General features: G+C 37.9%; 4 protein-coding genes across 9 annotated transcripts in view; 2 read left to right on the forward strand and 2 right to left on the reverse strand.

The window, feature by feature from the left end:
* Window positions 1–696: 696 nt before the first annotated feature.
* Window positions 697–4,623, reverse strand: las1l (LAS1 like ribosome biogenesis factor). Its single transcript, XM_042491840.2, has one exon. It carries the CDS (start codon window positions 4,415–4,417, stop codon window positions 2,699–2,701), a length of 1,719 nt encoding a protein of 572 aa, XP_042347774.2. The 5' UTR covers window positions 4,418–4,623; the 3' UTR covers window positions 697–2,698.
* A 2,691-nt stretch (window positions 4,624–7,314) lies between these two features.
* Window positions 7,315–17,125, forward strand: dnase1l1 (deoxyribonuclease I-like 1). Its single transcript, XM_042491633.2, has 9 exons — window positions 7,315–7,422; window positions 10,339–10,497; window positions 11,944–12,032; window positions 12,172–12,261; window positions 12,992–13,104; window positions 13,215–13,327; window positions 14,336–14,493; window positions 15,486–15,582; window positions 15,736–17,125. Exons 2-9 carry the CDS (start codon window positions 10,348–10,350, stop codon window positions 15,862–15,864), a joined length of 939 nt encoding a protein of 312 aa, XP_042347567.1. The 5' UTR covers window positions 7,315–7,422; window positions 10,339–10,347; the 3' UTR covers window positions 15,865–17,125.
* A 765-nt stretch (window positions 17,126–17,890) lies between these two features.
* On the reverse strand, window positions 17,891–27,459 carry LOC148188785 (tumor necrosis factor receptor superfamily member 5-like). 6 transcript variants are annotated; one of them, XM_088082651.1, is made up of 9 exons: window positions 27,277–27,459; window positions 27,080–27,175; window positions 22,887–23,012; window positions 21,752–21,910; window positions 21,490–21,574; window positions 20,361–20,497; window positions 20,197–20,223; window positions 19,947–19,969; window positions 17,891–19,846 (listed from the first exon to the last, which is right to left on the reverse strand). In XM_088082651.1, the coding sequence occupies exons 1-9, from the start codon at window positions 27,299–27,301 to the stop codon at window positions 19,718–19,720; spliced, it is 807 nt and encodes a 268-aa protein (XP_087938777.1). In that variant the 5' UTR covers window positions 27,302–27,459; the 3' UTR covers window positions 17,891–19,717. The 6 variants fall into 6 exon arrangements, 4 of the variants coding, with proteins under 4 accessions (XP_087938777.1, XP_087938776.1, XP_087938775.1 ...); XM_088082650.1 differs by having other exon boundaries at window positions 19,938–19,969; window positions 27,080–27,172; window positions 27,277–27,458; XM_088082649.1 differs by having other exon boundaries at window positions 19,938–19,969; window positions 27,277–27,458.
* Window positions 26,865–27,630, forward strand: part of LOC148188786 (tumor necrosis factor receptor superfamily member 14-like) — a 41,599-nt gene continuing 40,833 nt past the window's right edge. Inside the window, exon 1 of the mRNA XM_088082648.1 lies at window positions 26,865–26,977. Coding sequence (XP_087938774.1) covers window positions 26,902–26,977 — 76 coding nt within the window. The 5' untranslated portion in view covers window positions 26,865–26,901. The remainder of the gene's footprint in view (window positions 26,978–27,630) is intronic.

Raw genomic sequence — 27,630 nt, forward strand, 5'->3', positions numbered from 1 at the left:
AGTCAGATAGCTTTGTTTTGAAAGGGAAGCAAGGAAGTTGAGCCCGGCGCTGCTCACGCTCTCATTACGCGAGCTGTGTGAATCAACGTAATCACGTAATCGATTAAGTCGACGCGTCGCCTCGGCCCTAAATGTGCCAAACAGTCCCTAAGAGTAAAAATGACCACAGCTAGATCAGCACTTCTGACAGTCTCAAAAGAAACGACATAGTGCAAGCGTTCTAAAAGTAGTATATGTTAACATCAGTGTTGTTGTACACTACATTTATTTTTTTTCAGGTTTTTCAGTTTTTCACTTCAACGTGTAAATATGTTAATTAGTTTCTTGATATTTTAAAAAGATTACCATGTTTAATGTTGTTAAAGGGGGACTTTACCCATTTCTAAAATCCATACATTTTATTTTTATGGTCTGAGACAGTACAAAATATTGGTAAAAATGAACAAATCTTTCCTAAATCAAGAAATTGTTTTAAAACCAAAATTTGTGATTGTCATGGAGGATAAAGTGTGGAGCTGCTCCAGACTTCAGTTTGAGACTTATTTTCTTAAGAGAGACAAGCTTATTTTCAAAAACATTGTCTGAGTTTTTTATTTAGGTGTTGTTCCCCTTTAAATTCTTCTACCATTTATGAAAACTCTTTAAAAGCGGTTCAATAATACATCCCTACTTAAACTCAAAAACAGCACAATCATATTCATTCCATAGATTTTATTAAACATAGGTTCACAAAACAAAATGTATAACACAAAACCACCTTGTGCTTACAACAACATCTCCTCTGCAAGAGTTCTCAACTGAAAGACATCTACTCCAAAACCCTTCCACAGCATAGCTTTCAGACACCTTTCCCAAGCACTTGAACCTTTGAACTCTGAGTAAATTGGTGTGATTTTTTTCATAAAATATGGGAATTGGTAAAATATGGAATCTTGGTGAGAAATGTTCCACAAATTGCAAGAAATTAGTAGATTTAAATGGGACAAAACTAGGGAAAAACAATATATATTTTTATCATAGTTAAATATTTAAAATTAGGTTATAGAATAGATATAAATTTTTTTAAGCACACTCCCCAGATCATTTCCTTGCTTTTTTAAGACTTTTAAAAATAATTTTCAGGTGATTTTCTTGTACATTTTTAATAAAATTTCTATTGATCTCTGGTTCTTTTCCTTTTTTGTTGCTTATTGCCTTTTCATGTTTTTTGAAAAAAAAAAATCAAGCCAATTTACTCAGATTTCAAAGGGTTAAAACTTCAAGTTCACTTGCATGACTAACTGTAGAAAAACTAACTGAACACCAATGAATTAACCATATCCAAATGCTATCGAACAATCTTCCCTAATCAAGTGCATTATCGATGTGTGAAAGGATGTGTTGAATGACTGCACTAGCTGCACTTCTGTCTCAGCCAACTATTGAAAATATTAAAACAAAACATACAACATGAGGTTTACAGATGCTTTACATTAAGGCTGCAACTATTTTTCTCTTTATTATTATTTTATGAATTGTTTTGTCTATAAAATATCAAATGTGTTTGAAAAAAACAAAACAGTTTGGGACCACTGGTCTGACAAAGCAAGTCATCTGAAGATGTCAACTTTGGAAATTACGATGGCCGTTTTTCACTACCTTCTGGCACTTATGTAATTGAGAAAATAACGTGATATAAAAAAATCATTAACTTCATTTATCCTGAATGATATGAATAGAGACAAGCTGCAAATTCTTGCATTTTGGAAGCTGGGACCAGTGAATGTTTGGCAGTCTTGCCTGACAAATGATCAATTAACCCTTTGAAACCTGAATGGATATCAGTTTTTCTTGTGCTGCATTCGGACACCTTTCACAAGAATTTAAACTTTTGAAACTTGAGCAATAAGGTTTAATTCTCTCCATGTAGATGGAAAAAAGGCAATGGGCAAACTGCAAAAAATTGGTCAAAGGCGTCAAGAAAAAAAACAACAGAAAAATAATGTTAAAAAAGAGTTAGAGTTACAGAGCATTCAAGAAAACTATTTTTAATGATAAATATCCCAAAACTATGATTATTAGAATTATATATTCAAACTATGTTACAGAATATATCATTTTCTTGCTTAAATTTTGAACACTTTTTTCAGCTCATATCCTTGTTTGTTTTATTTTGACTTTCATTTTTATGCTAGTTTTCAGGCAATTTTCTTGAAACCTTCTTAATCTGTTGTTCTTAAAATTATATATTCCAAATATGTTCTAGATTATATGATTTTTTTTAATTTGGCACTTTTCCCGGTCATTTTCTTGTTTTGTTTTACTTTTTTAGAATTATATATTCAAAATCTATTATAGAATATATAATCTTTATATATATATATATACACCACTTTTTTCCAAGTCATTTCCTTGTTTGTTTTGTTTTTTGCTTTACGTTTTATGCTATTTTTAGGTAATTTCCTTTAAACATTTTTTATTTGTTAACAATTGTTGGGTCTTTATTGCCTTTTCCCCATGTATTTGAGAGAAAGCAAGCCTATTTACTCAGTTTTCAAAGGGTTAATAAACTGTTTGCATATGTGTTCTACCACTAACAAAGTTTGATTCTTATTTACGCTTACATGTTTTTAATATTTCTTTTTTCCAAGTGTCAAAAACAACCAAGAGCATCACCTCGACAATGCTGGAGGGCTATATTACAACATTATAACATGACTCAGAAAAGCTGCAGTCCAGATTTCAGCTTGTTAACGTCGCTGTGGTTCCAGAGAAGGCCCTCGGCTGTTCTCACTGCTGCCATGACTCCGGGGACGCTGTGTGTTGTGCTGCTCTCCAACTCCACTGGCTGGTCAAACACAGTCATTGGCGTGTAGTTTTCCACCATGAGGCATGATGGGTCATCTGACTGTCCGGGGACTTTACCGAGAGGATAGTTCTTCCAAAAAACCTTATCGGTGCACAACTGCCACGGTGACCCTCTGAGCAGCTTTGCCTTTTCAGCCTGAACATCTGCCCATTTGCTCTCCTGGGGTGAGGGCTCGCTCCGCTCTGCGTCAGCCGAGGAATGCCACGCGTGGCCGTGGCGCCGTGACTGCTGCAGCTTCTCATGCAAACTCTCCAGTGTGTATATGGGCTGTTGTTTGTGCTCCGGAGAGGTTTCAAAGTCTGAGTGCTGGATCTGGGTGTAGATGGAGCAGAGCTGGAGCAGCCTCTCTCGGGTCTCCAGAGGGAGAGGATGCTCCATGTCGTCCAGGATTAACCGCAGAAGGTGAGGCGTGTTGACACACGGAGCATCCAGACACGCCGAGAGCAGCTGCTGCCACCTCAGCTGGATGCGGTTCACAAAGATCCTGTCCTTCATCCTGGCTTTCTTCTGTCCCTTTGTTTCAAAATGATACTCAAACTTGTTGCTGTTGCAGAAGATGATTTCTGAAATCCACGCCGAGATGTAGAGCACCCTGTGACTGTTGGGCTCCGCGGCGAGCAGCTTCAGCTCCACAAACAGCTTCTCCAGGAGGAGGTGGATGAAGGACGGGGAGTTGAGCATCTTCAGGAGAGGCAGCCAAAAGCGCAGGAATGTCTGAGGGAGTCTGGGTTCGGCGTTGGACGTGTCGCAGCTTAACGTTTCCAGCTGCTCAACAGTAGGAACTAAAAAACCGTCCTCCAGCAACACGTCAACCAGCAGGTTACTGGACTGCAAAGCAAACTGCTTGATCTCACCGAGCAACCAGCTCATGTCTGCAAACGGGGCCGGCCACATGTTCCTCTCATGGCCTCCTGGGAGTCCATCAAACGCCTGGTACTGCTCCTTCTCATAGGAGATCAGAAGCTCTCGGGCATTCTTGTAGGCTTCCATTTCTTTCTGCCTTGCGATGAGCTCATCTCCCTGCTGTTTTAGGTCCGTCTCCTCATCCTCTCCATCTGACTCCGACTCCCAGTCCTCATTGGGCCCTCCTCCCAGCTGCCTGGACCAGTATTCCTGCTGGAGCCACTCCAGAACCACCTTGCAGCCCTTTCTGCACCACTTTAAAGTTGGCAGCTTCCTGTGAGTGAAGTCATGCCTCAGGTCCACCACCCACTCCGGGATGTTCAGTTTCCCCGCCAGCCTCCTCAGAGGTTTGGCTACCCTCCCCTGCTGCCTCTCCGTGATCAGATTCACAAACCGGACGAGGGCCGCTCCGTACAGCAGGACCAGGTCGTCCCCGTCCAGCTGTCCGGACCGGTCCAGCACTTGACACCTGACCAGGTCCGCGGTGCAGTCCACGGCCACCGGGGTGCTGTTAGCGTACCGGCCTTTCCACGCGGAGATCCTATGCAGCGCGTACCTCTGTAAGGAGGAGTCCTTGGAGTACAGGTACTCCAGAACCTGATCCCACTCCGCTTTGTTGACCCACGCCACCACATGGCGCTTTTTCCCCGAGCTCCGTTTCTTCATTGTCCGGTGAACGAGGCGAACGGTCGGTTAACGTTAACACCGTATGCACATAATGCTCCTACACGTCGAGAAATGGCGCTTTTACGACGTTTCTCTAAATGTTTAGCAAAAATGGGGTCGTAACGCAGCCTGAGAGACGTCTAACACGGTTTCTGCTCGCTATAATCGTATCGTATCCCGGACATGACGTCTCTTCTTCTGTCTCTCCTTCTCTGTAAACCAATGTGTATAGTTGCATACCGCCACCTGGTGTACCGGAGTTATATAGGCTATTTAATAATACTAATAATAATGATGATAATAATAATAATAATAATAATAATAATAATAATAATAATAATAATAATGATAATAATAATAAGTATTGCTATTATTATTATTATTATTATTAGTAGTAGTAGTAGTAGTAAAAGAAGAACTCGTAGGGCCCGCTTTATTACACACACTTGTATTGCTCAATTCCTTTTGCCTTTTTCCTTTCTTTTTTTTTTTTTTAATTTATTCTCTTTTTGTGGTATTTTGTTTTGTTTGTTTTTGGGGATGTTTTGTTTTTTTTTGTTTTTTTTAAGAAATCAAGCCAATTTGCTCAGGTTTCAGAGTGTCAAAATCCATCTGCCTGTATATTCTGCCTGGCTATACATCTGCCTGGACAGGTGTACCCCACCTTCCTTCTGTATTGCAGGGTCGGCACATATACACAGACAACCTTACATGTTCACAGTCACACCTAAGGGCAGTTTAGAGTCACCAATCAACCTGACCTGCATGTCTTTGGACTGTGGGAGGAAGCCGGAGACCGGAGTTTCGAACCAGGGACCCTCTTGCCGTGAGGCAACAGTGCTAACCACCGACGCCACTGTGCCGCCCCAGTATAATGTTGCATAAAAAGGAAATACTCAGGTAACATACAAGTACCTAAACATTGTACTCAAGTACAGTGTTTGAGTAAATGCACTTAGTTACTTTCCATCACTGTGCAAACACAGCTGCTACACGCTACATGTGCTCATGCCATTTTTGTAATTAATCCTTTAAAAACTGAATGAGTTGGCTTGATTTCCCCTCCCAAAAACATAACAAGGCGTCAATAGACATAGCTCCAAATTAGCAAGGCATAAAAAATTACAAGTAACTATTAAATTACCTGAAAATAAGCCAAAAAAGAGAACATTTTAAAATAGATAAATGACAAGAAAAATACCTGAAAATAAGCAAAAAAAAAGAAAAAGAAATACATTTACCTGGGGAAAAAGGCTAACAATTGTATTATATTATAAATGTGTTAATTTTCTGTAGCAGAGTTTTAAAGAGATAATTTGTACTCAACATTTCTCTATAAGTTTTTGGTTTGTTTCTTGTTGTTGGATTATTATTGTTTTTTTTTGTTTTAAGAATTTTCCCATTTTCATCTTCTTTGTTTTTGTGGGACAGTTCTTGCGAACTTGGTCATTGCCTTTTCCTCCCCATGTTTTATGAAAAATTTCAACCAGATTGTTCAGGCTATAAAGGTTCAAAGTTTTGTGAAAGTCAACTGAATGCAGCACAAGAAAAGTGATGTTGATCCAGGTTACAAAGGGTTAAAAGACGGAGGTGCAGATAAAAACAAAAAGCATGGCGCTGTGCGATGCTGTAAATCAGGCTTTCATCCTACAATTCCACAATCCTGAACATGACATGTGATCATGAGTCACGTCTAATTCAGCTCCTCCTGCAGTGTAAGGTATGAGGAAGCATCTTAATATGAGTCTATAATTAAACCGACTCCACCGTGTTTCCCTTCTAATAGCTACAAACCTCCTCTAACCTTTCTCTTCCCACCCAGTTTTCAAAATAGCACAGTAGGGGGAGAAAAGTGTAAAATTACACACACCTTCAAATGCAGCAACTTCCCTTTTCCAGCAGATTTGATTTACTGAAGACCACAGTTTATTTTCTGAGTCATACCAGTCAAAAGGGAGCAAAAAGGGGAAGTGTGCAGCTGATTTTCACACTGGAGTCAGACTTTTGGGTCAGTGAGCTGAAACCAAAAAATGGCAACTTACTTAATAATTGCTTCACTGGATTATGAAAATTATTAACTCTTTATCACCAGGATTGATAGAACTTTTCTTTTGCAGCAGTCAGATGCTCGTGAAAACGAGCAAATAAACCTCTGTAAGAAAAACTGATTTGTTTCAAAAACACGGGAAAAGATATAATGAGCAACTTGTAAAGAAGTGTTCCACCAATTGCTGGAAATGAGAGGATTTGGAAAGTTATTTTGAAAAAAAAAAGAACTAGGGAAAATGTTCAAAAATATGTATTTATAATTACCATAAAGATATATTTTAAAATATGTAACAGAATTATTATTATTATTTGTTAAGCACTTTTTAAAGTAATTTCTTTTTTAAAAGTTTTTTTAAAATGCAATTGTCTTCTACTTTTTATTTCTTTTTTCCTCAAATGTTCGGGTTATTTCTTCTTAACTTGCTCATTGGCTTCTTCCCACATTTCTGAAAGAAATCAAACCAATTTGCCCAGGTATCAAAAGGTTAACAGAAACAATGAAACACTAAAATCTCTTTGAAGTCTAAAATTTACTCAATAAAAATGTGTATTGTTTATTTTCTGTAATAATTTTTTTTACACTCCTGATTCAATCAATAGTCAAGTGTTATTTATAGCCCTACCCTTCTCTGTATGTGCCACTCAGTCATTACAGCCTGGAGGAGGGTCTAAATCTAAAATTGTAATAAAAGAGACACAGCAAGTAAAGTAGAAAAATATATATACATACATATATATATATAAAATATAAGTTATTATTATTATTATCATTATTATTACTATTATTATTATATATGTCTTTTGACTTATTGAGTGAAGAAACTCTCTTGCCGGTGTGCTGTAGCCTGCAGTTAGACCAGTGGGCTGAGAAGTCCCTCCCACAGGAAACACAGTGGCTAGACCAGCTTCGAGTTTCACTGGAGAGGGAAACGAAACAAGTCCAGACCTTAAACCTGGTAAGTCACTGTTGCTGTACTCTGACTTAACTTTATTCTTTGAGTCAAGGATAAAAGTCTTGTTGTGACTTGTAATGTGACATGTCTGAATATTCGTGCGTGTGTGTGTGTTTTGAGACGGAGAGAGAGATCGAGAGAGTACTACAAACAAAACATGCCTCACTGTGATTGTGTTCAGTGTTTGACAGGGGATTAAGCAGAGGAGTATTTTTATCAGGCGTTTCTAAGTGTGTACACAACCCATATTTCAACAGCTTTCCTTGTACTTCACATGAACAATACATGCAGGCAGCACAGGATCAAGTTTAACCTTGTAATTAGACACATATGTTGTGTAAAGTGATGTAAACCTGTCATAGGCATGCTATTGCAGCTGATGGCGATGAATTTCCCCATGTTTACCATGACATCATATTTTCTTTACCGCTGATTCTGAGCAGCAGTATTCTGCCCTTTGACCTGCCACAGCTCTCTATTCTCACGGTAACAGCTGGGTGAACAACAAAAGGCTGTATTTGTGTGTGTGTGTGTGTGTGTGTGTGTGTGCATGTGTGTGTGTGTGTGTGGTGTGTGTGTGTGTGTGTGTGTGTGTGTGTGTGTGTCATGATGAAACAAGTTCTCTTATCTTTGTTTCTGGCCAACAGACGTTCAGACTAGTGATAGCACCGAGTGGGCTTTTCTTATGACAAGTGTGTTTAGAATCATTCCAAATCTCATTAAATAAAACATGACTAGTACAGTATACTAAGTTTAACCCGTTAACAACTGGCCTAGCAACAACAGTCAGAGAAATCCGTCTGAAAACCAACCACTTAACCAGCTAAACACACACTCATGACTTATCAGTTTAGAATACAATAATACCCAGAGACATCTGAAAATTACAACCCTGTTTTCTCTCCACATCAGTTTTCTTGTGCTGCATTCAGATGCCTTTCACAAGCATTTAAACCTCTAAAACTTGTGAAAATTGTTTTGATTTCTTTTGAAAACAAAGCTAAAAAGACAATGAGCAAAAAATGTCCAGTAAAGTGAAGGAAATTAGCGGATTTGGAAAGTTATTTTGAAAAAAAGCTAGGGAAAAATGTTTTATTTTTTTTAAATAATTATCATAAAGATGTTTTTTATGAAGCTCTACAGGAAGTGCTGAGAAACAGGAAGATCAGAGGCATAAAGGATTTACTCTGCAGTTAATGTTTGAACTCAGAACACATAATGCACAACAGAATCCTTATTACATTGATCTAAAATAGCCTAGTTTTAATTTAACTTCTTCATTAAAAGCTAAGCTAATTCATTTTATTATCAGGCCTATGTGGCCTCAACTTCTGGTTGTCTGGGTTTAAAAGATAGCAGTGACTGCTCAGATGACAGTGTGTGGGCACCACATGTGTATTAAGCAAGCTGGATACAGTTCTGCATTTTGCTGTCATTTGCTGTAGTCTCCACTCACAGTAGCTTTTAACTTTTACCCTCTTCATTATGATAGATTGGGAAACCAAGGTTAGAAGCAAACTTGTTAGTGTGTGAAATCATCTCAATGTAAAGTCTGTGGGCCTGAGAAGCAACAGGTGGGTGGGGCTGGCTGGAAAGTCATCAAATACCACCGCTTTTGCAGTGCTTTTGGCATAAGATTGCAATGCTAAAAGCCACTTTTTGTGTCCACGTGATGTGCTGCTGGATGTCACCATAGCACGTGGCCAGAGCAAACTGATTGTTGGGATATTATATGGCCTCCAGTGGCTGGAAGGACCCTATAGGTTGGGTGGGAGGGGCGATGGATGGATCCAACAACTCCCAGACTTTCATTCGGGACATTGGTGTTTGCCTCCTGTTTGAATGTGATGTTTTTTTCTACACCTAACCATGTGCTTCTTTTGTCTTGTTGCCTAATCCTAAGCTCCAGTGGCAGCATGTGAATTTTTTGATGTCCTGGCATTGGTTGCCATCTGCTTTTTTTGCCTAAACATACCGACATGCAGTATCATCCCCCCATGTGCTTGTGTTGACATCATGGTCGCAGCATCCTGAAACGTAAACAGCAGATGCAGAAAAGAGTCCTAGAGCGTAATATGTAGATGCGGAAGTCCACTGCAAAGTGACAACATGTGACAATTTGGGATGAGAGCATATTGATCCAGAAGCTAGGCAAGTTTTTTTGGCCATTGTGTTTGGTTAGCAATTTTAATTAGAGTCCAGTATCCAGCTCTTACAATACATCCACGCACACCTATTAAGTCTGCAGTACTCCAGGACATATTTTGATTGTGTGTTTACCATAGAATGTGTTCATTTTTTTGCTTAATTCAGCCACCACTCAGAAATTTACAAACGAAATTGCATCTTGTCCCAACCCTAACCTCGCCATCCAAATCAAAATCCAACAACAAACAGCTTTACATTTCAAAGGAAAAATCTCAACCCTTATTCATAATAGTCTCCATTTTTTATCCACAGTAATACCTCCTGTTGGCAGACCAACAAAGGCATGTCTATCCATTAACTCAGTGGAATAATGACTTCACAACAGTAACTACCTTTTTCTTTCACTGACCTCATTCCAACAATTACAGCTTGTCAACCATTAAACATACTCAGAGTGGACTTTGGTTTGGGATGGATAGGTCTGGGTACTTTCAGACAGTATTTTTTTGACTTTCCAAATTATGGAAACCTATATTGGCAACATTTGATGATTATACATGTACATACATATGATACACATCCATACATGTACATGTATGGATGTGTGTCATATCTGGAAACTAAAGAATGAGTATGTGAGAGTCTGTGTATATGTGTTGTATGGAGTGATGTGTTTGTCCTCAGCTACCCTGCATTTCTTTCTGATGGAATATTTGCTTATGTCAAATCCAATTTTGCGTGTTTTCTTCACATGGTTACTGTCTCTTGCAGCTCTGAGCCATGAGGTCTTTTTCCCTCCTCCTACTCTCCTTCCTCTTGGGTGTGTGTGAAGTGAAAGGGGGTTCAGATTTTAGAATCTGTGCCTTTAACCTCCATCATTTTGGGGAATCCAAGACCAAGAAGAACAATGTCATGCACATTCTTGCCAGGGTAAGAAAAAGTCAAGTGGATTTGGCCAAGATATTACCTCTGTGTTTCACATCAGTGGGCAAATGTTTTCTTTTCTTGTATTCCCTTCCATTATCAGTTTAGATTTATAGTTTCACCTTCCAATTACCTTTATCTGTACCAGTAAAGGTTTAGTATAAGTAGAGGCAGTTTTAATCAGCTGGCAGGTTTTCATTATAGATTTGTGCAAAACTTAAGCGATATTTTCGAAATGTCAATAACGTACAATTGTGAGATGACTGTATTTCCATTGAGTGATGTTCTGCGACTTCTCCTCTGCCAATAACATTCCAAGAAGCATGGTGATGGATGTTCAAAACATGAGCAACTTTATTTCTATCGCAGCCACTGCACTAGCTGTCATTATTTCCAATAAGGTGATGTAGACGTGTTATGCCAGCATTAATGGAAAGAAAGAAAGAGACACCATGCAATACTCAGTTAAAAATTCTGTTCCAGAGGGTGGCAAAAAGTTAAAATTTTAAAACCTTGGACAGCAATTATAACTACCATTGCTGTTGCTGGTGTTCTCTGCCAGCCCAATTTTACCGTCCTCCTCTCATTTACTAAAATGACATACAGTTTCTACTGTCTGCTGAATTCCATGTGAACACAGCAACCCTTAGGGGCCACCAAATATTTATAATATAATCAATATTACACACACTCATATCACTCACTTCAAAATAAATCTATAAAACAACATTATTCATAACTATGATTTTCTACTTTCATTGAGTTTATTTTTTTAACCAATATCAATCTTAATCATAAATATCAGAAATTCATTAATTTTTCAGAATTTTAACCCTTTAAACACCAGGTTTTTGTCATGATGCCACTATGTTTTTAGGTGAAAAAAATCCACAAACTTTTTTTCAAAAAAAGATGTGTCAGTGTTTTGCAGCAACACTGAATAGAATGTATTTTCATCATATGTCAAACATGGTATAAATAAATAAATGAAATGGCCCCATCAGGTGGAAAATAGTAAAAATGACAAATTCCAAGGTAAAAGCCCAGAATGACACCCAGAAATAATACAATGCATGTTTTTATGCTTTGATGGCTGTGGGATGAAAAAATACCAGTTTGAATGGGTTTCAGTTGCACGCTTTTTGCACTTCTGAATGTAACAATTTAGTTTCCAGTATTTTAGACTTATTGTCGGAGCTGAGCTAGAAATTTCAAGATTAAACAATAATATACAATCTTGCCAAAATGTGCACACAGTCAAAATTATCAAAAAAATGAAGAATGAAAATCACGTAAAATGCACCAAACAGTCCCTAAGGGTTAACACACAGCTAAGCACATAAACATGGTATTATCAAGCAATAACATAGTACCCTCATACCCAAAATGCAACAGTGCCTTTTGTGTGTTCCAATGCAAATAACCTCATCATCGCTGTGTTATGTGTTCCAGATCATCACTCGTTGTGACGTGTGTTTGCTTCAGGAAGTGAGAGACGCTAAAGAAAAAGCAATACCGCAGCTGGTCGACCGCCTTAACAGGTAACTTATCACTTGCTTCATGCACACACAAACACAGAGAGCACGAGCAGCTGCACAGTCATCAGTGCAACACAGCTGTCATCACACACACTGACATACAAATACCAACAGCTGTAACCATCCTCTCTTCCATACTCAGGTATGACACTCAACATGTGTATGACACCGTGTCCAGTGAGAGACTGGGCAGGTCCTCTTCCTACCAGGAGCAGTACGTGTTTGTCTACAGGTGAGCTAAGCCTGAACACTTGGGCTACTTTGCAGAGCTTTTTATCAAAATGTTAAATTGTTAAAAGTTATCAAATTTATAAAGCCCATGACAGCAATTCACAATTTGCCTCAGAGGGCTTTACAGCATATGACATCCCTCTGATCTTAGACCCTCACACTGACTAAGGGAAAAGTCTCCAAAAAAAAAAACATAACGGGGAAAAAAATGGCAGAACCTCAGGAAGAGCAGCTGAGGAGGGATCCCTCCTCCAGGACAGACAGACGCACAATAGATGTAGTAAAAAAAAATATTAAATTACAGTAAATGACAAAATGATATAAAGGAAAGAGTATGGAGCTCCGTAAAAGAGAGAGAGAAAAGAGAGGGAGAAAAAGAGACAGAGAGAGGGGGAGATGCACAGCAATAATAATGGTAAAAATAATTTAAGATAGCATGTAATATTACATGCAAATATTGTAGTTTATGTAAGTGGCGATAAGGTAAGGTACGGTACGATATGAGAAGAGAGTCCTTTATCAGTCCCACAGTGGCAAAATTCGCATTGTTACAGCAGCAAAGTGTGTACAAGATAAGCAAGCAAACTAAGGAACAATATAGAAAGTGAAAAAATAAAGGTAGTCAAAGCTGGCGTCGAGAAGGATCATGGCATCAGTGCAACCAAGACTAAGACGGCCTAAATACAGGCAGTGATGTTAAAACTGTGCTACGTTTGTGTGACTATGTGCAGGACGAATACAGTGTCAGTCACCGGACAGTATCAGTACCCAGATAACAAACCAGGAGATGTTGACGCTTTTGCCAGAGAGCCTTTTGTCGTCCGTTTCAAAGCTCCAAAGACAGGTGAGTTTTCTGACACTCAGGATGCCCATCATGAAATGCATGGTGATGCTAAGGCATATTAACACTTTTCCCTACACCTCCCCTTCCTCCACCCCTCTGTATGTATCCAGCTATAAAGGAGTTTGTCCTCATACCTCAGCACACCACTCCAGATAACACCACCAAAGAGCTCGACGCACTGTATGACGTTTTGCAACACGTGAAGAGGATGTGGAGAACTGAGGTAAAAGCTCATATGATAATTAATTTGTCAATTAATGACTCATTTAAATGTTAATGGTTTTTTGGGTTATCTTACCTTTTTACTCTTTTGTTTGTTTGTTAATTTTCAGGAAATTCCTTGTAATGTTTTAGTTGTTTTTTTGCGTATCTCTGGGACATTTCTTCTTACCCTTTGAAACCTGAGCAAATTAGTTTGATTTCTTTCAAAAACATGGAGAAAAAGGCAATAACCAACTTGACAAGAAATGTCCTGCAAATTGCAAGACATAAGTAGGTTTAGAAAAAATAACATTAAAAAGGGGGGACATTTTCTGGACAACTGTATTTGTAATTATCATAGTTATACATTTAAAATCATTTAACAGAATAATTTCTTTTTTATTTTTTTGCTTATCTCTAGGTAATTTTAATTCTTTGAGACCTGAGCAAATTGGTTTTCTTTCTTTCAAGACCATGGATAGAAGGCAATGAGCACCAACTGAGAAATACCTCCCAAATAATCAAGACAGTAGTAAAATGTACAAGAAACTTGCCTGAAAATAAGTTGGAAAAAAAGAAAAAAAAATGAAAATAAAGTCAACAAATAAGGAAATGACCTAAAGAAGTGTTTAAAAATCATAATTTTGTAATCAAATTGAATATATAATTCTAATAATTATAAATATAGTTTACTCCCCCAATTTGTTTTCCCCTAGATTTTTAAATAATTATAATTTAATAATTTTTGAAAATGTCTTACCACATAGCTCATTGACTTTTTGCTCATGTTTTTGAAAAGAATTGCACCAATTTGCTTAGAATTCAAAGGGTTAAACACTTGTGAGAGGCTTCTGAAAGCAGCACAAAAAAGTAATGTTGCTGAAAGGGTTTTTGAAAGAAATCAAGTCAACTTGTCCAGGTTTCAAAGGGTTAAAATAACACAAACAAACAGTTAACAAAATTAGAGTTAAAACTTTGTTGTGTGTTTGTGTGTGTGTGTGTGTGTGTGTGTGTGTGTGTGTGTGAGCAGAATGTGATGCTTCTTGGGGACTTCAACGCTGACTGCGGCTACCTCGCCAAGAAGAACAGGAAGAACGTGCGGCTGATTACAGAGAAGAACCTCTACTGGCTCATTCCAGAGAAGACGGACACCACTGTACGATCGTCCACCTCCTGCACCTACGACAGGTAACCTCACACTCCCGCCAGACCCACAGGGGCCCAGACTCCCCAAAGCCCGAGTGCCCCAGCATTATTTTTTATAACAGCCAGAAATGAGCACAAAAACATCAAAAGGTAACATATGACATCCCTCTGTCTTTGGATCCTAACAGCACATAATATGTATAAACTAGATTATTACATTCAAACTGTTAAGGTCAAAAAATGCTCCATTGAAACCCATTCAAACTGCAATGTTTGACCCTGCAGCCATCAAAGCATAAAGCATGCACTGATTTATTTCTTAGTGTCACTCTGGGCTTTTGACTTGGAATTTCTCATTTTTACTATTTTCCACCTGATGATGTCATTTTTACCATATTTGGCATATGGAGAAAATACATGTTATTCCACTAGGTGCGCTGTCACCATCAATGTGGCTGCAAATCATTGATGTAAAAAAAAAAAACATAATCTATTTTGCATTTAGTGTATTGAAAATAATTCTTTTTGACACTGCACAAAGAATAATAGATATAAATCAATGTTGCCACTAATCATTGACATATCCAAGGCTGTCATGATCAGAAATCTATTTTGCATATAGTATATTGAAAATAATTCATTTTTTTGTTGTTTGTTTGTTGTTTTATTTTTTCATCTAATAAGTTAGTGACATCATGACAAAAACCTGGCATTTAAAGGGTTAAATTCTCAAAATTAATTAATATTTGTTATTTTTGATTAGGACTTATGTTGGTTAAAAATTAACCGAATGAAATGAGAAAATAACTACAGTCACTAATATTTTATAAAGCTTGATTTTGAAGAGTGCATTTTATGTGTAGAGCAATATGAGTATGTTACAGGGGGCCCTAAGGGTTGAATATGGTGTATGTTGAAATTCTGGTGTGAGCTGGCGCTAACTTTCTAAAATGCAATTATAATTCGAGTGAGAAAATTTAGAAAACATAAGTAAAACATGTATTTTTATCCGTCCATTCTGTGTGAAACAACAGGATCGTTGTGAACGGTGAACAATTTGCCAGAGCAGTTGTGCCTTCATCAGCCAGCCCGTTCAACTTCCAAACAGCGTACCGACTCACAGAGGACCAGGTAACAGCTGTGTGTGTGTGTGTGTGTGTGTGTGTGTTGGTTTAAACATGTAACAGACTGAATTAAAACAGTTAAATATGCAAATAAATGCCAAATTCTGCTCAGTGGCTGTGTGCTGGTTGGTTAACAGTTTCCTCTGTGGTTTCTGTTCAGGCGCTGGAGGTCAGTGATCATTACTCAGTGGAGGTGCTGCTGAAGGACTTCGCAAATAAAGTCTCTTTTACAGCGCTCCTTTCTTTGTTTGTCCTCGGCCAACTTGTCTTCCAAATGTCAACATGGTAGCTTAATACTGGAACTACGAGGATATTCTTGCAGAGGCTTACTTCACAAACTGATGAGAATTTAGTTTCCCAACATGTGAGTCAACCATGCCAAATACCACTAATAACACTCCACACATACGGTTCTGGATGTTGGGCTCAAATCACACGACTGGAGACATTTACCATTATCAGGTTTGTCATTTTGTACAAGAATGTCTTCATGCATATTTGAATGGCTGTCCTCAGTATGTTTCAATTTAAAATCTGGCTTTATCAAATATGTAATTGGATAAACAACACTAAAATATTATTGCAGAATTATTATTGAGGTATTTAGGAAAAATATTATAATATTTAATTTTCTACATGTCCCCAAGCCCTAGAAGTAAAATTATTGATGAATAATTTTTTTGAATTAGTAATAGCTTAATGAAGTCAATTTGTTCCCCCAGTGTAAAGTTTTACCAATTTATCCTCTATAATGTATTTTATATAATTTATTGATGATTTGTGCATGTTCACTTTGTCAGTAAATTAAAAAAATATATATCGGTTCATGATATTTGTAGTAATGAGCATGTTAGCCTATTCTGATGTTTGATTTTAAAGCCAATATCTGTTGATGCAATGACATGCCAATATAATTGTGCATCTCTAGTTTTAAAGGCTACATGACAGCAGGGTAATGTAACTTTCTTAACTTATAACACTGTTGTAGATTTTCTATTATTTATCTTCACCGCACTCAGTTATTATATCCACAAAAATCCCCCAAACCACAGATGTGAAAAAATTATTTTCATCATTCATCATCTTCATCATTTATACATACTTTGTACATAGAACATGCTGAACGTTGGGGATTTTGTTTTGTGCTCAGTGGTTTGTTTGGTGTTTTGTAATGAACAATTTTGCACCTTTATCACTGCAAAACTTTCAGCTTTGCTGGCTGAGTGAAATTACTACTTATATATGTATATATTGCATTTGGTGTAATGACTGAAATGTTTCTGCAGGTTTGAATCAATGATTGAATTTAATATTTATTGTAAAATTTTGATCTTGAGTTTGTGTCAGTTGCATTTGTTGTATTCATGTTTGTGTCTACCTGCCCAGGAACTGCAGATGGAAATGAGCTCAGAGCTAAATTTAGTAGCCTACAATACATCTCTCCTTCCCGTAAGACTGTTTTTGTATATGGTCTTGAGAAATTAATGCCTGTGGTGGCGTTATCAGGAGTAATAAAATAACAGCTCACGGAGTTGTGATTTTGAAACAAATTTCATTTTAGTAAATTATTTTGATCAGGAAAAAAAAGTAAGGTCTGTTGACAGAGTTCCGGGTTTTTTTTTGCTACTTTTTTTTGCTGTGAAGTACATGTCAGAGAACTTAGATCACTGTTGATATAGCATTATTAATAGTATAATTAGTAAAAGCAGTAGGTTAAGTTGTATTGATTTCATTTGAGATAAAGGCTTTGGAAGGTCTACATGTAAAAGTCCAAGCCACTGATACTCGACTTACAGCCTGTGGGCCAAATCTGGACCCCGATTGGGTTGCAGGTGTCCCCCCCAACCACTTTCTAATTCCCAATAATACATGCTTCACACTGGGAATTGCTTCTGTACTATCAGTATACATGAGGTGCCAGAGTGCATGAAACAGCATCAAAGTAGAGCTTATTTATCAAAAACAAAGCCAGTGGAGGATCACCAGCAACCCCAACAGAGGTCCCAGTTAAGCCCCTAATGTCCTTAAATCCTAGAAATGTACTAAACTGTGCTCAAATCCAAGAAATGCCCTACAATCCAGAACACAAATCCCTAATATATCCCAAAATCCTAAAAACATCCAAAAATCCTAGAAACATGCTAATAGCCTAGAAATGTCCTAAAACCCTTTAAATGTCCTTAACATCCTATATCCTAAAAACTAACTAAAAAATACTGTAAACATCCTAAAATTTTAGAAACTTGTTTGGGGCCACTGCGACTGGCCCCTGGCCTCAAGTCATTTTATAAAAGTGGCCCCCGAGCAAAGCGATGTCAGTTTGATTCAAAGATTTATTTAGAGAAAAGAGATGTTAGGGAACCAGAAATGTAGACAAATTAAGAACTGAACAGTCCTTTGCAAACAGTGATTCACCTCTGCAGTACAGTAACAAACATTAAAAATCTTACACACAGCTTTCTTACAGCAAAGAGTACAGAAGCAAAGAGATGAAAGTTCTGGAGAATGTTCTGGAGTTTTGGACAATGGCTGCTTGATAGAAAAATAAGACTGACAGATTAGTTGCTCTCATTGTGCTGAACTTGTAATGAGTTCAGTAATATTAGCACCTCACTCTATAAGTACAAACGCTAGTATTAGCATCATTTTCAAAATGCTGGTATTGATCTGCATTGATTCTTGTGACATCCCTTATTTTATCCATTTTGTAATGTGGTCGAGACGTTTAGAAGAATGGTTCCCAAACTGGGATCCAAACACCACCAGGGGTCCTGAGGGGGCTACAGGAGAAAGTATAGAACCAAGTACCAACAACAGTAACCAGTAACATATTTTCTCTCTCTCTCTCTCTCTCTCACGCACACACACACACACACACATATTTTCTCTCTTCCACAGTATCTCAGTTCCTTATCTCCCATCCTGACGTTTACCTCTAAGGTCAAGTAAATAGGACAATACATAGGCCTTATTTTTCTATACTTTTTGGCAACAAATGTCATTCTTACAACCACAAAGTCTCTATAAACTCAGTAATATCTCGCAAGAAACAAATGTAGCATGTCCATTGGCACTGACTTGGGTTGAATTTTGTAAATTATTTCATCCAAATCTTTTCCAAACGTTTTGACTTTTTGACTTCTTAATGTTGAAGTTAATGGACATGGGATCACAGTGAAACTGTTCAGCTTTGATGTCAGATACCTTTGCATCACTCATCATCTGGGCACCTGGCTACTAATTCATTTTCAGTCATTTACAATGACTTAAGAGGGCTACCTGTGAAGTGTGTGGATAACTAGCACCTAAATTTATCTTTGAAAAAATATTTTATTTTGCTTTCATCTTATTTATAGCAACACTGAGCTGACATGGCACGTTTGTGTTGTGTGCATTATTTATTCAGTGTGGAAAATCCCTCCATTGAGGTGCTAAAAATTCTAACTGCATCACTGTCATGCCACTGTTTAACCCCCTCTTGTGTAGTATTGCTTAAATGAGACCATAAAATAAAGAGTAAAACCTGTCGGGGTTGTTTGCAGATTCCTTTAAGTTTTGGGTCTTGCATATCTTAAATCTCACAGGCCCACCTAAATGAATATTTCTGGCTATGCTACTGCCTACAACACTGAATCAGGCTACCAAATACCCAATATTATCTGCAGCGTCTCAGGATTGAGACCAACCCCCCCCCATTAATGGCACCCATGAACATGTCAATAAAATAAATAATATTCCCAACATCAAATCACTGAACAACACTGACGTCAGTATCAGTCATTCCTCCTGTCCTGTCCTCCTCCTACTGCTACTTATGCTAAATTTAAGATATAAAGTATTAGCTTTTTAATGGCCAAGGTTTAATTAGACTCACTTACAGTAAAAACATGGCTTCATCCAGTGTAATCTTCACGCTATCTTCGTTTTTTCAGGTCAGCCCTGATATACAGACAGCAGGTGAGAGGCTGCTGTAAGTTAGTTAATGAAACTAAAAGTTTAGAAAGCACAGATAAAGAGGGCATCCAGCCTGTGATCCCGTCCCAAATAAGCGCATGACAACGGGTCAATGCAGCATCAGAGCTTATCAATACCTAAGTGTAATAGTCTTGCTCCAGGGCTCATTTAACAACAGGATTCAGTGCTCATCTGGCTGGAGCATTTACAGGTTGCTGCAGGGCTGGATGTGGTCGCGAGTCAGCAGCTGCATGGGCCAGCTGTGCGTACCTCCCAGATTCAGAGGAAGAGGTCTTTTGTTGGTTCCAGAAACCGCGCTGAAAAGTAAAGGGGGTAGAATATTTAAGATGCAAATTTGCATATGGAAAACTTGAAAAATAAGTACTTAAGACGGATAAATGGACATACCCAACATACCAGAGATGATGATGTTAAGTTGCCTGAAATCAAAAAGCAAGAAAAGCATTAGTTAAAACCATTAGCTGTCATCCACGAGAAAATATGAGAGGCAATTATGTTCAATAAATAAATCAAAAAGACAAATCAGGGATATGAAACAAGCACTAACCTCTGACACAAAGCCCAGCAAGAATTAAAAATGGTAAAACTAACAATATTAGAGGTATATAACAGTAATGTAGGGCACATTACTGTTGACCCGACATACCTGTTTCTTTTTTTGATGTTAGCTGGGCTGAAATCCAAAAGCAAGAAAGGTATTAGTTAAAACCATTAGTTGGCATCCACTGGAGACAATGAGGAGAAACAAATAGAAGGAAATGATGTTTTTACATTAGGCAGATGGATCAGGGATATAAAACAAGCACTAACCTCTGACATAAAGTCCGAAAAGAGTTAATGATAATAATATAAATGATATATAACAGTAATGCGCTCTTGAAGCAGTTCTGCAGACAACATCACTGATCGTGTCTCCTTCTCTGACCTTTACTTCAGTTTCTGAGCATCTGTAGGAAAAAATAAATAAAACAGCTTCATTACAGTTTTTCAAATGAAAACTTATTTTGAAGTGTAACCATGACGTTGAAAATAAAAGTGTGTAACGTTAATGATTCATGCTTACAAATGCACACTGTAGGTTAATTTATTTAGACCGAAGAAATTTGCACTACAACTGCAACTCATGCACAACTGTAAAATCCCTCCAGTGTACCTTCTGTATATAGATTTTGTGTTCTTTATAGTTTGTTTTTTTTTTACTTAAGATTTTCTTTTGTATTGCTTCGACATTTTTATCTCAAGTCGTGTTCTATTCAAATCTAATATTTTATTCTTCCTTCATGTCAACTGTTTCACACCACACAAGTCAAATTCCTTGTATATGTAAATGTACTTGGCAATAAAAAACAGATTCTGATTTTGATGTGAAACAACGGCAGCGGGCTGGATCTCATATTACGGTTACATTTTAAGCTAAAACATTTTTCTGAAAACATTTGAGGAGAGAAATATGCAACTCAACAGAGAAACTTTGTTCATGTTTGATCGCCGTCTTGTCGGCCTGTTTTCACACATGGCCACTTCCTGCCCATAAACAAACCATTACATTAAATACATTTCTGCAAACATTTTAAGGCGAGAAATTGGCAGTGCAGTGACATAATCTTGAATTATATTTGATCAGAACTGCCTAGTTTTACCATTTGATCAGATTTCAGTCCAAGTCTGAGAGACAGAGAAGGGCGGGTGTGTCTCTTGGTCAGCTCTATACGCTTTAAGTACATGGAGGCAGGAGGGCTGGCGGGCAATAGGAAAACGCACAAGTACAGCCTGTAGTTTGAGCAACAGTCCTATGACTAGGTGGAGAGGAGGAATATCTAGTCACAAGTCAGATGGAGGGAAGTTTACCAAGTTCATCTATACGCATTACCCACATTGTTTTGATAGAAAGCTGGGTGAAAATCAGCAAAGTATCCCTTCAACAAAAAAAACGTCTTACGCAGTCCAAGCCAAGCAGTTCACACCATCCTGTGAAAAGTAGCCGTGCTGACAGGGTTCACACACTGTATCAGTTGAATTGGTTCCTTAAAGAAACAGAAAAGTGAGATTAATGACACCGGACCGCAACAATCAGTGAAAATCCATCAGTTATCAGACTTACATCAGTGTCTTCACTGAGTGTTTTTACATGCACACTATTATCTTACATATACTGTGCATGTTTTCTGCATTTTTAAAATTGATTTATTGATTTTTCTTACCTGGTGTTTTTGTTCTGTAACCGGGTTTACAGCGCGTATGTTTTTGGGTCGAACTACATCCTGTATCATGAGTCAGATCTTTGCAGAAATATCCAGGCAAAACACCACAAACTGTGTCAGCTTTTATTGTGCATCCCCGCACGACAAAGAGACCATTACCTAAAAGGAACACAAACACAGTCAGTAGATCATGTTAAAACTACATTCATACATTTTATTCAGCTTTAATTCATATTTGAAAAGAATGTCATAATATGCTGCTTGGTTGACTGCAACCAAAAAACATCAGACTTAATTTGGAGATTGTTCACTGGCTGCGTTTACATGCACACTAATATTACACTATTATTCCCAATATGAGAATATTTAGAATTTATTGCAGATCATATAAACAGCATATTCCGTTTAGATATTCAAATGAGGCCTTTTTCTGAATTTAGTATTTTCTGATTAAAACATGTGATACATCAGTATTATTCAGGGTTGATTAGCATTCTTTGGACAGGTACACAGCGCATTCAGAATTTACGTCTCAAATGGGGGTTTTACCGCTCTCTGTGACACACAGCCTCTTGTCTGTCAGCTCTGTGCGTTGTCATGGATAAAAGGTGCACAAACCAACTCCCTAACAGTTTGAAGGCCGTGGTAGAGATACATGCCCAAAAGAAAATCCCACATTTCTGGTCTAAAGGAGAAACACACCTACTTTTCAACATTAAGAAAGGTTTGTATATCAGCAGGTTTTTGGATATGTGCAAACGTCACAGCGTCAAGCTTTTCAGGACAGTGGTTTAAGAAACTTAAGAGGGAGGATGTGTTTTCATGGTCCAACAAGTCTGCCAACAGTAGAAAACTTTGAAAAAATCCTATTATGATGCAAAGAAGCAAAATGACAAGCGGCTCCAGACGTCCCGCTTTTGCATATTTTGATTTGATAAACAATATGGCCTTAACCGGAGTACGCATGGCTGCATGTTAACAGGAGAATTAGTGTAATATTCATTTTCACTAGCCGTGCAAACAGCTCAGTAAGCATATTGTCTTTTTGGAATAAGGACAAAATATTGAATATTTTGTGCATGAAAATGTAGTCAACGAGAATGAAGAACAACATGTTAATACATTATAGACATACCTGTGTAACAGGAGGTGCAGGGGAAACATTTCTTCAGGCCGTTGGGCTGGTTCATAAATGTTCCATTCACACAGGGAGCGCAGATTGTTCTTAACCATGCTGTGCAGTCTCTTTTAACAACTGAACCTGTTCAAGACAAGAACACACTGTCAGCATCTCATTATCATCAAGACATGATGGGAAATAACAGAATTTAATTGCTGCTTTAACACATTCTCATCTACCTCAGCTGTTAAGTGGTTAATACTTTCACATCCAGTCCAGTATCTTTTTCAACACTGTCAAACACATTGACTGCAAATGCTTCAGTTTTAGTGTGTTTTTTTTCCTCTTCATAGAGATAAATCGTATCATATTACATCAGTGTAGCTAAAAGAAGGGAAGTCGAAGGGGAATTTTTTCTTCACTGCAACGATTTCTTGACTAATATTTTCCCCTTTTCTTCATACACATTTCATTTGTGTGTGTGTGTGTGTGTGTGTGTGTTATGCATGTGTAACATTCACATCATATGGTAAGCTGCCACGCCTCATGGTATCAGAGTTGTGGTGTGTCTCTCTGAGTCTGAGTGACTATATGAAGGTCCTGAGATCAACAACTGCATAACACTCTGTTTGCAAAGTTGGGGGTTACTTCTTATTTTATATTTCATTGCCTTCTTCCCGTGTTTTGAAATAAATCCAATCAGTTTACTCAGGTTTACCTTTCACTTCTTTGTTGTATCAAAAAGTAAGTAATTTTATATAAACAACTATTCATAAGAGCAGTCATACTAAATACAGAAAGTTAAACTGTTGGAGATATAGGGAGTACGATCGAGTACGACAGTAGTTTAGCTTAGCCTAGCATCTGTGATAGATAGCCATGTGGTACTGTCACTACCTGGGGCTCGCGATTACGGAGCCTGGGTCTGTAGATCTGCACTACGCTAATCCTGTTGCCTCTCTGGAGTGTTCCTGCTCCCTTGTTTTCTAGTTTCCCTGGATCCTGGCCGTAACCTTGACTGTGCCCGACCGTGGTGATAGCTGTGCTGATGCCGCGACCCTGCCTTTGGTTGTGCTCGTGCTGTGGCTGTACTGATTCTGTGCCCCCCGCTCGCCCTGATCGTGGTCTGGTCCTGGTTGCGCCGATGCTGTGATCTCCCTATCAACATATGCATGAGACTCTTATCATCACCCTCAACATCATCATAGAGTGCAAATAATAACTTCACACCTACCATTATTGTAATATGACATGCATCTGTTTCTATTATTGTTGTGCCTCTCTCCCCCTCTCCTCCCCTCTCTTCCCCCTTTCCTTTTTGCCACAGTTGTATTTCATTTATTATTTACAACATCTATTGCTCGTCTGTCCGTCCTGGAAGAGGGATCCCTCATCATCCTCTACCGCTCTTCCTGAGGTTTACAAGGGTTCTTTTTGGGGAGTTTTTCCTTGGGTGATGTGGGTCTAAGGGCAGAGGGATGTCGTACACTGTAAAGCCCTCTGAGGCAAACCATGTTTTGTGATAATGGGCTCTATAAATAAAATTGACAACAAATAAGTGTGATATTACTGGAGGATCTTTAATCCCACCTCTGTAAAACACACATTGTTTGTTCTTCAGGCAATAACCAACGTTCAAGATTAGATTATTGGCTTATATCTCAAATAATATGTGATGATGTTTTGAAATGTGCAACTTCAGCATCGCCTCTCACAGACCACTGCCTGATAACTCCATTATTAACTTTAGGTCAGAAAACAGCCCTCCATCAAACTGTCAATAAGCTTGGCACGTCATATATAAACAAGTGGGAATCATTTAAATTTAAACTTAAAAACCTAGCACCTGACACAGGATAAAATGATATCACAAAAAAAAAAGAATTAATAGAGAAAATAAATACACTGTGTGACAAAACAGAAATATCAACAGAAGGAAAGGCTGAATTAGATACCCTCCAAATTCAATTAGATGATCTATACATGGACAACGCAAATGGGACATTTGAAAGATCAAGAGCTAAGTGGCTTTAACAAGGCAAAAAGAACAAGACAAAGTAAAAAAAAAGAATAAATAAACTAAAGAAAAAATATATCAATATTGAAGACAAAAAACAGGTTAATGGTGAAATTTGGCTTTTCTATACTAATCTGTTTAAATCAAATTTTCAGCAAATAGAATCTGACGTCCTTTTTGAAACAGTCAAAGATAACATAAAAACACTTAACGAGGAGGATAAGAAAATGCTAGAACAGAATTTAACCATAACAGAAATTGAAAATGCATCAAAACAGATGAAAAATGGAAAATCCCCAGGAACTGGTGGCTTAACATCACAACTTTATAAACACTTTTGGGATGATATCAAAGATCTGTTACATAAAGCTTTTATGGAGTGTATAGAAAAAGGATATTTATCCCCCACAATGAAAACAGGGTTAAAAACTCTACTACCTAAACCAAATAAGGATTTACAGAAACCTGACAACTGGAGACCAACACTTCTCTTTAATGACTATAAATTAATAGCTCTTATATATGCAAATTGGCTTAAACATGTACTGACTAAACTAGTTGATGAATTACTGACTAAACTAGTTGATGAATTTTAGTCCACCTTCATTAAAGGTAGACAGATACAGAGACTAATACCAGATATGATAGTCTACCAATCCCATAAAGATTCTTCAAGTCTCATTCTGTTTATTGACTTTTTCAAAGCATTTGATTCTACAGAGCATCATTTTTTGATCCAAACTCTTGAAAAATTTGGATTTGGCAATACATTTTGCAAATTGAAATGTTTTATAATGAAATAAGTTATATTTCTTTTGATCCAGGAATGACCCCTAGAATACAGGTTTCTCGTGGAATAAGACAAGGTTGTCCCATATCACCAAAACTTTTCATTTTATGCACTCAGTTGCTGGCTTACCTTATTCTAAACCACCAAGCATTTAAAGGAATCAATATTTTTGATTATGAATTTTGTATTAGTCAATTTGCGGAAGTCACAGTTTTTTTTAAACGATAAATCAGTAATTGAAAAAGCTGTGAACATAATTTCTATTTTCTCTGAGTCGTCTGGTTTGAGTTTAAATATGAACGAATATAAACTACTGCCACTGTGTCCTTGTACAGATGATGAAATACTGTCAATTCCTTTCAAAAGGTAGTGACATATTTGGACATACACTGGCTGGTCAGGACACACCTCTTTTTATTGCATTTCAATACTCCTCATGTTTAACTGTGAAAGGTGGTTCTATATCCAGTGTGTGACAATGGACAGTAAAGCATTCGAAAAAGCCAGAAAAGAAAACTGGAAATGTCCCTTCTGCCAATAATGTGCATTTCTGAAGAGCTCAACACAGCTAAACACCAGGTGTTATAGATAAACACATTTCACAGTATTCAAATGCAATAAAAAGAGCTGTTTTTTAACCAACCAGTGTAGTAATATGATCCAGCACTGATTTTGACTCTGGGTCACATGAACTGGAAGCTACTGATAAAGAATGCCAAATTTTCCATAAAAATATTCATATGAAATATAACGAATATTAAAATGCAATACAAAGAGGTGTGTCCTGACCAACCAGTGAAGTAATACGATCCGGCACTGATTTTGACTCTGTGGGTCACATGATCTGGAAGCTATTGATCAAAAATTCGGATTTTTCCATCCAAATATTCATATAAAATACGAGGTGTTATTAAAATGCAATAATAAGTGCAAATAAGCCAGTGTAGTAATATGATCCAGCACTGATTTTGACCGGGAAGCTATTGAAGAAAATGCCATTTTTATTCATATTAATTAAATTATTCATATAAAATATAACGCGTATTAAAATGCAATAATAAGAGGTGTTTCCTGACCAACCTGTGAGACACTTTCGGTAGTGTCTCACAGCAAACAGACGTCATATTCTGGTCTAAGCTAACGTTAGCCTAGCTAACTGATCATAGTACAGACAGCTAACCCCTGAAACTGTTGTGTATTTATCAGGATGTGTCGCTGTCTTCATGACACCGGGGCTGTGCTGTCGTCCCAAGGAATATGAGACAAGTAGTGGACAGTGTTGTCCCATGTGCCATGAAGGTGAGTGTCAGCTCGGTGTCTGCCGTTAGCTGAAAGCACTTCCTGCTTCTTAAACGCAGACCTTACATCGCATCGCATCGCTTCCCTTCCCTTCCCTGTTACCTTTGATGCACATCGGACAACATTCTCCATCCCTTGTCTCATATTCCTTGGAAAGACAGCACAGTCCCGGTGTCATGAAGATAGCGACACATCCTGTTAAATAAACAACAGTTTCAGTGTTTAGCTGTCTGCAAAGATAGCCAGGCTAACGTTAGCATAAATCTGTATATGATGTCTGTTTACTGAGAGACACTTACCGATGACAGCACGTGTCCAAAGCATTATAAACCAAGCTGTTACATAATTTGTATGAAGTTTTGGCAAAAAAGATTCTTCTGGAGGGAAAAAAGTGCAATCAAAATTTACATGGATAATGACAGCACTGAGAATCCACAAAGTCCGCCACGTTAAAGTGAGGACGGGATAGTCATGGATTCACTCTATGGATACAGCCGGTGTAGCGCAACACCATTTATGGACGTGTTGTGGGGGCGGGACCTCATTCATCCTATGAGAGCTGCTCAGTGGCGCATGAGAAAGCAACATGAAAGGAGAGAAGGGTCTGACAGCTGCAGTCAGACCCGTCAGACCCCACGCCCCCTATAAGCCAC

The sequence above is a fragment of the Plectropomus leopardus genome, chromosome 9 (assembly GCF_026936395.1).
Source record: "Plectropomus leopardus strain MGB_pleo_1.0 chromosome 9, ASM2693639v1, whole genome shotgun sequence".
Classification (NCBI taxonomy): domain Eukaryota; kingdom Metazoa; phylum Chordata; class Actinopteri; order Perciformes; family Serranidae; genus Plectropomus; species Plectropomus leopardus.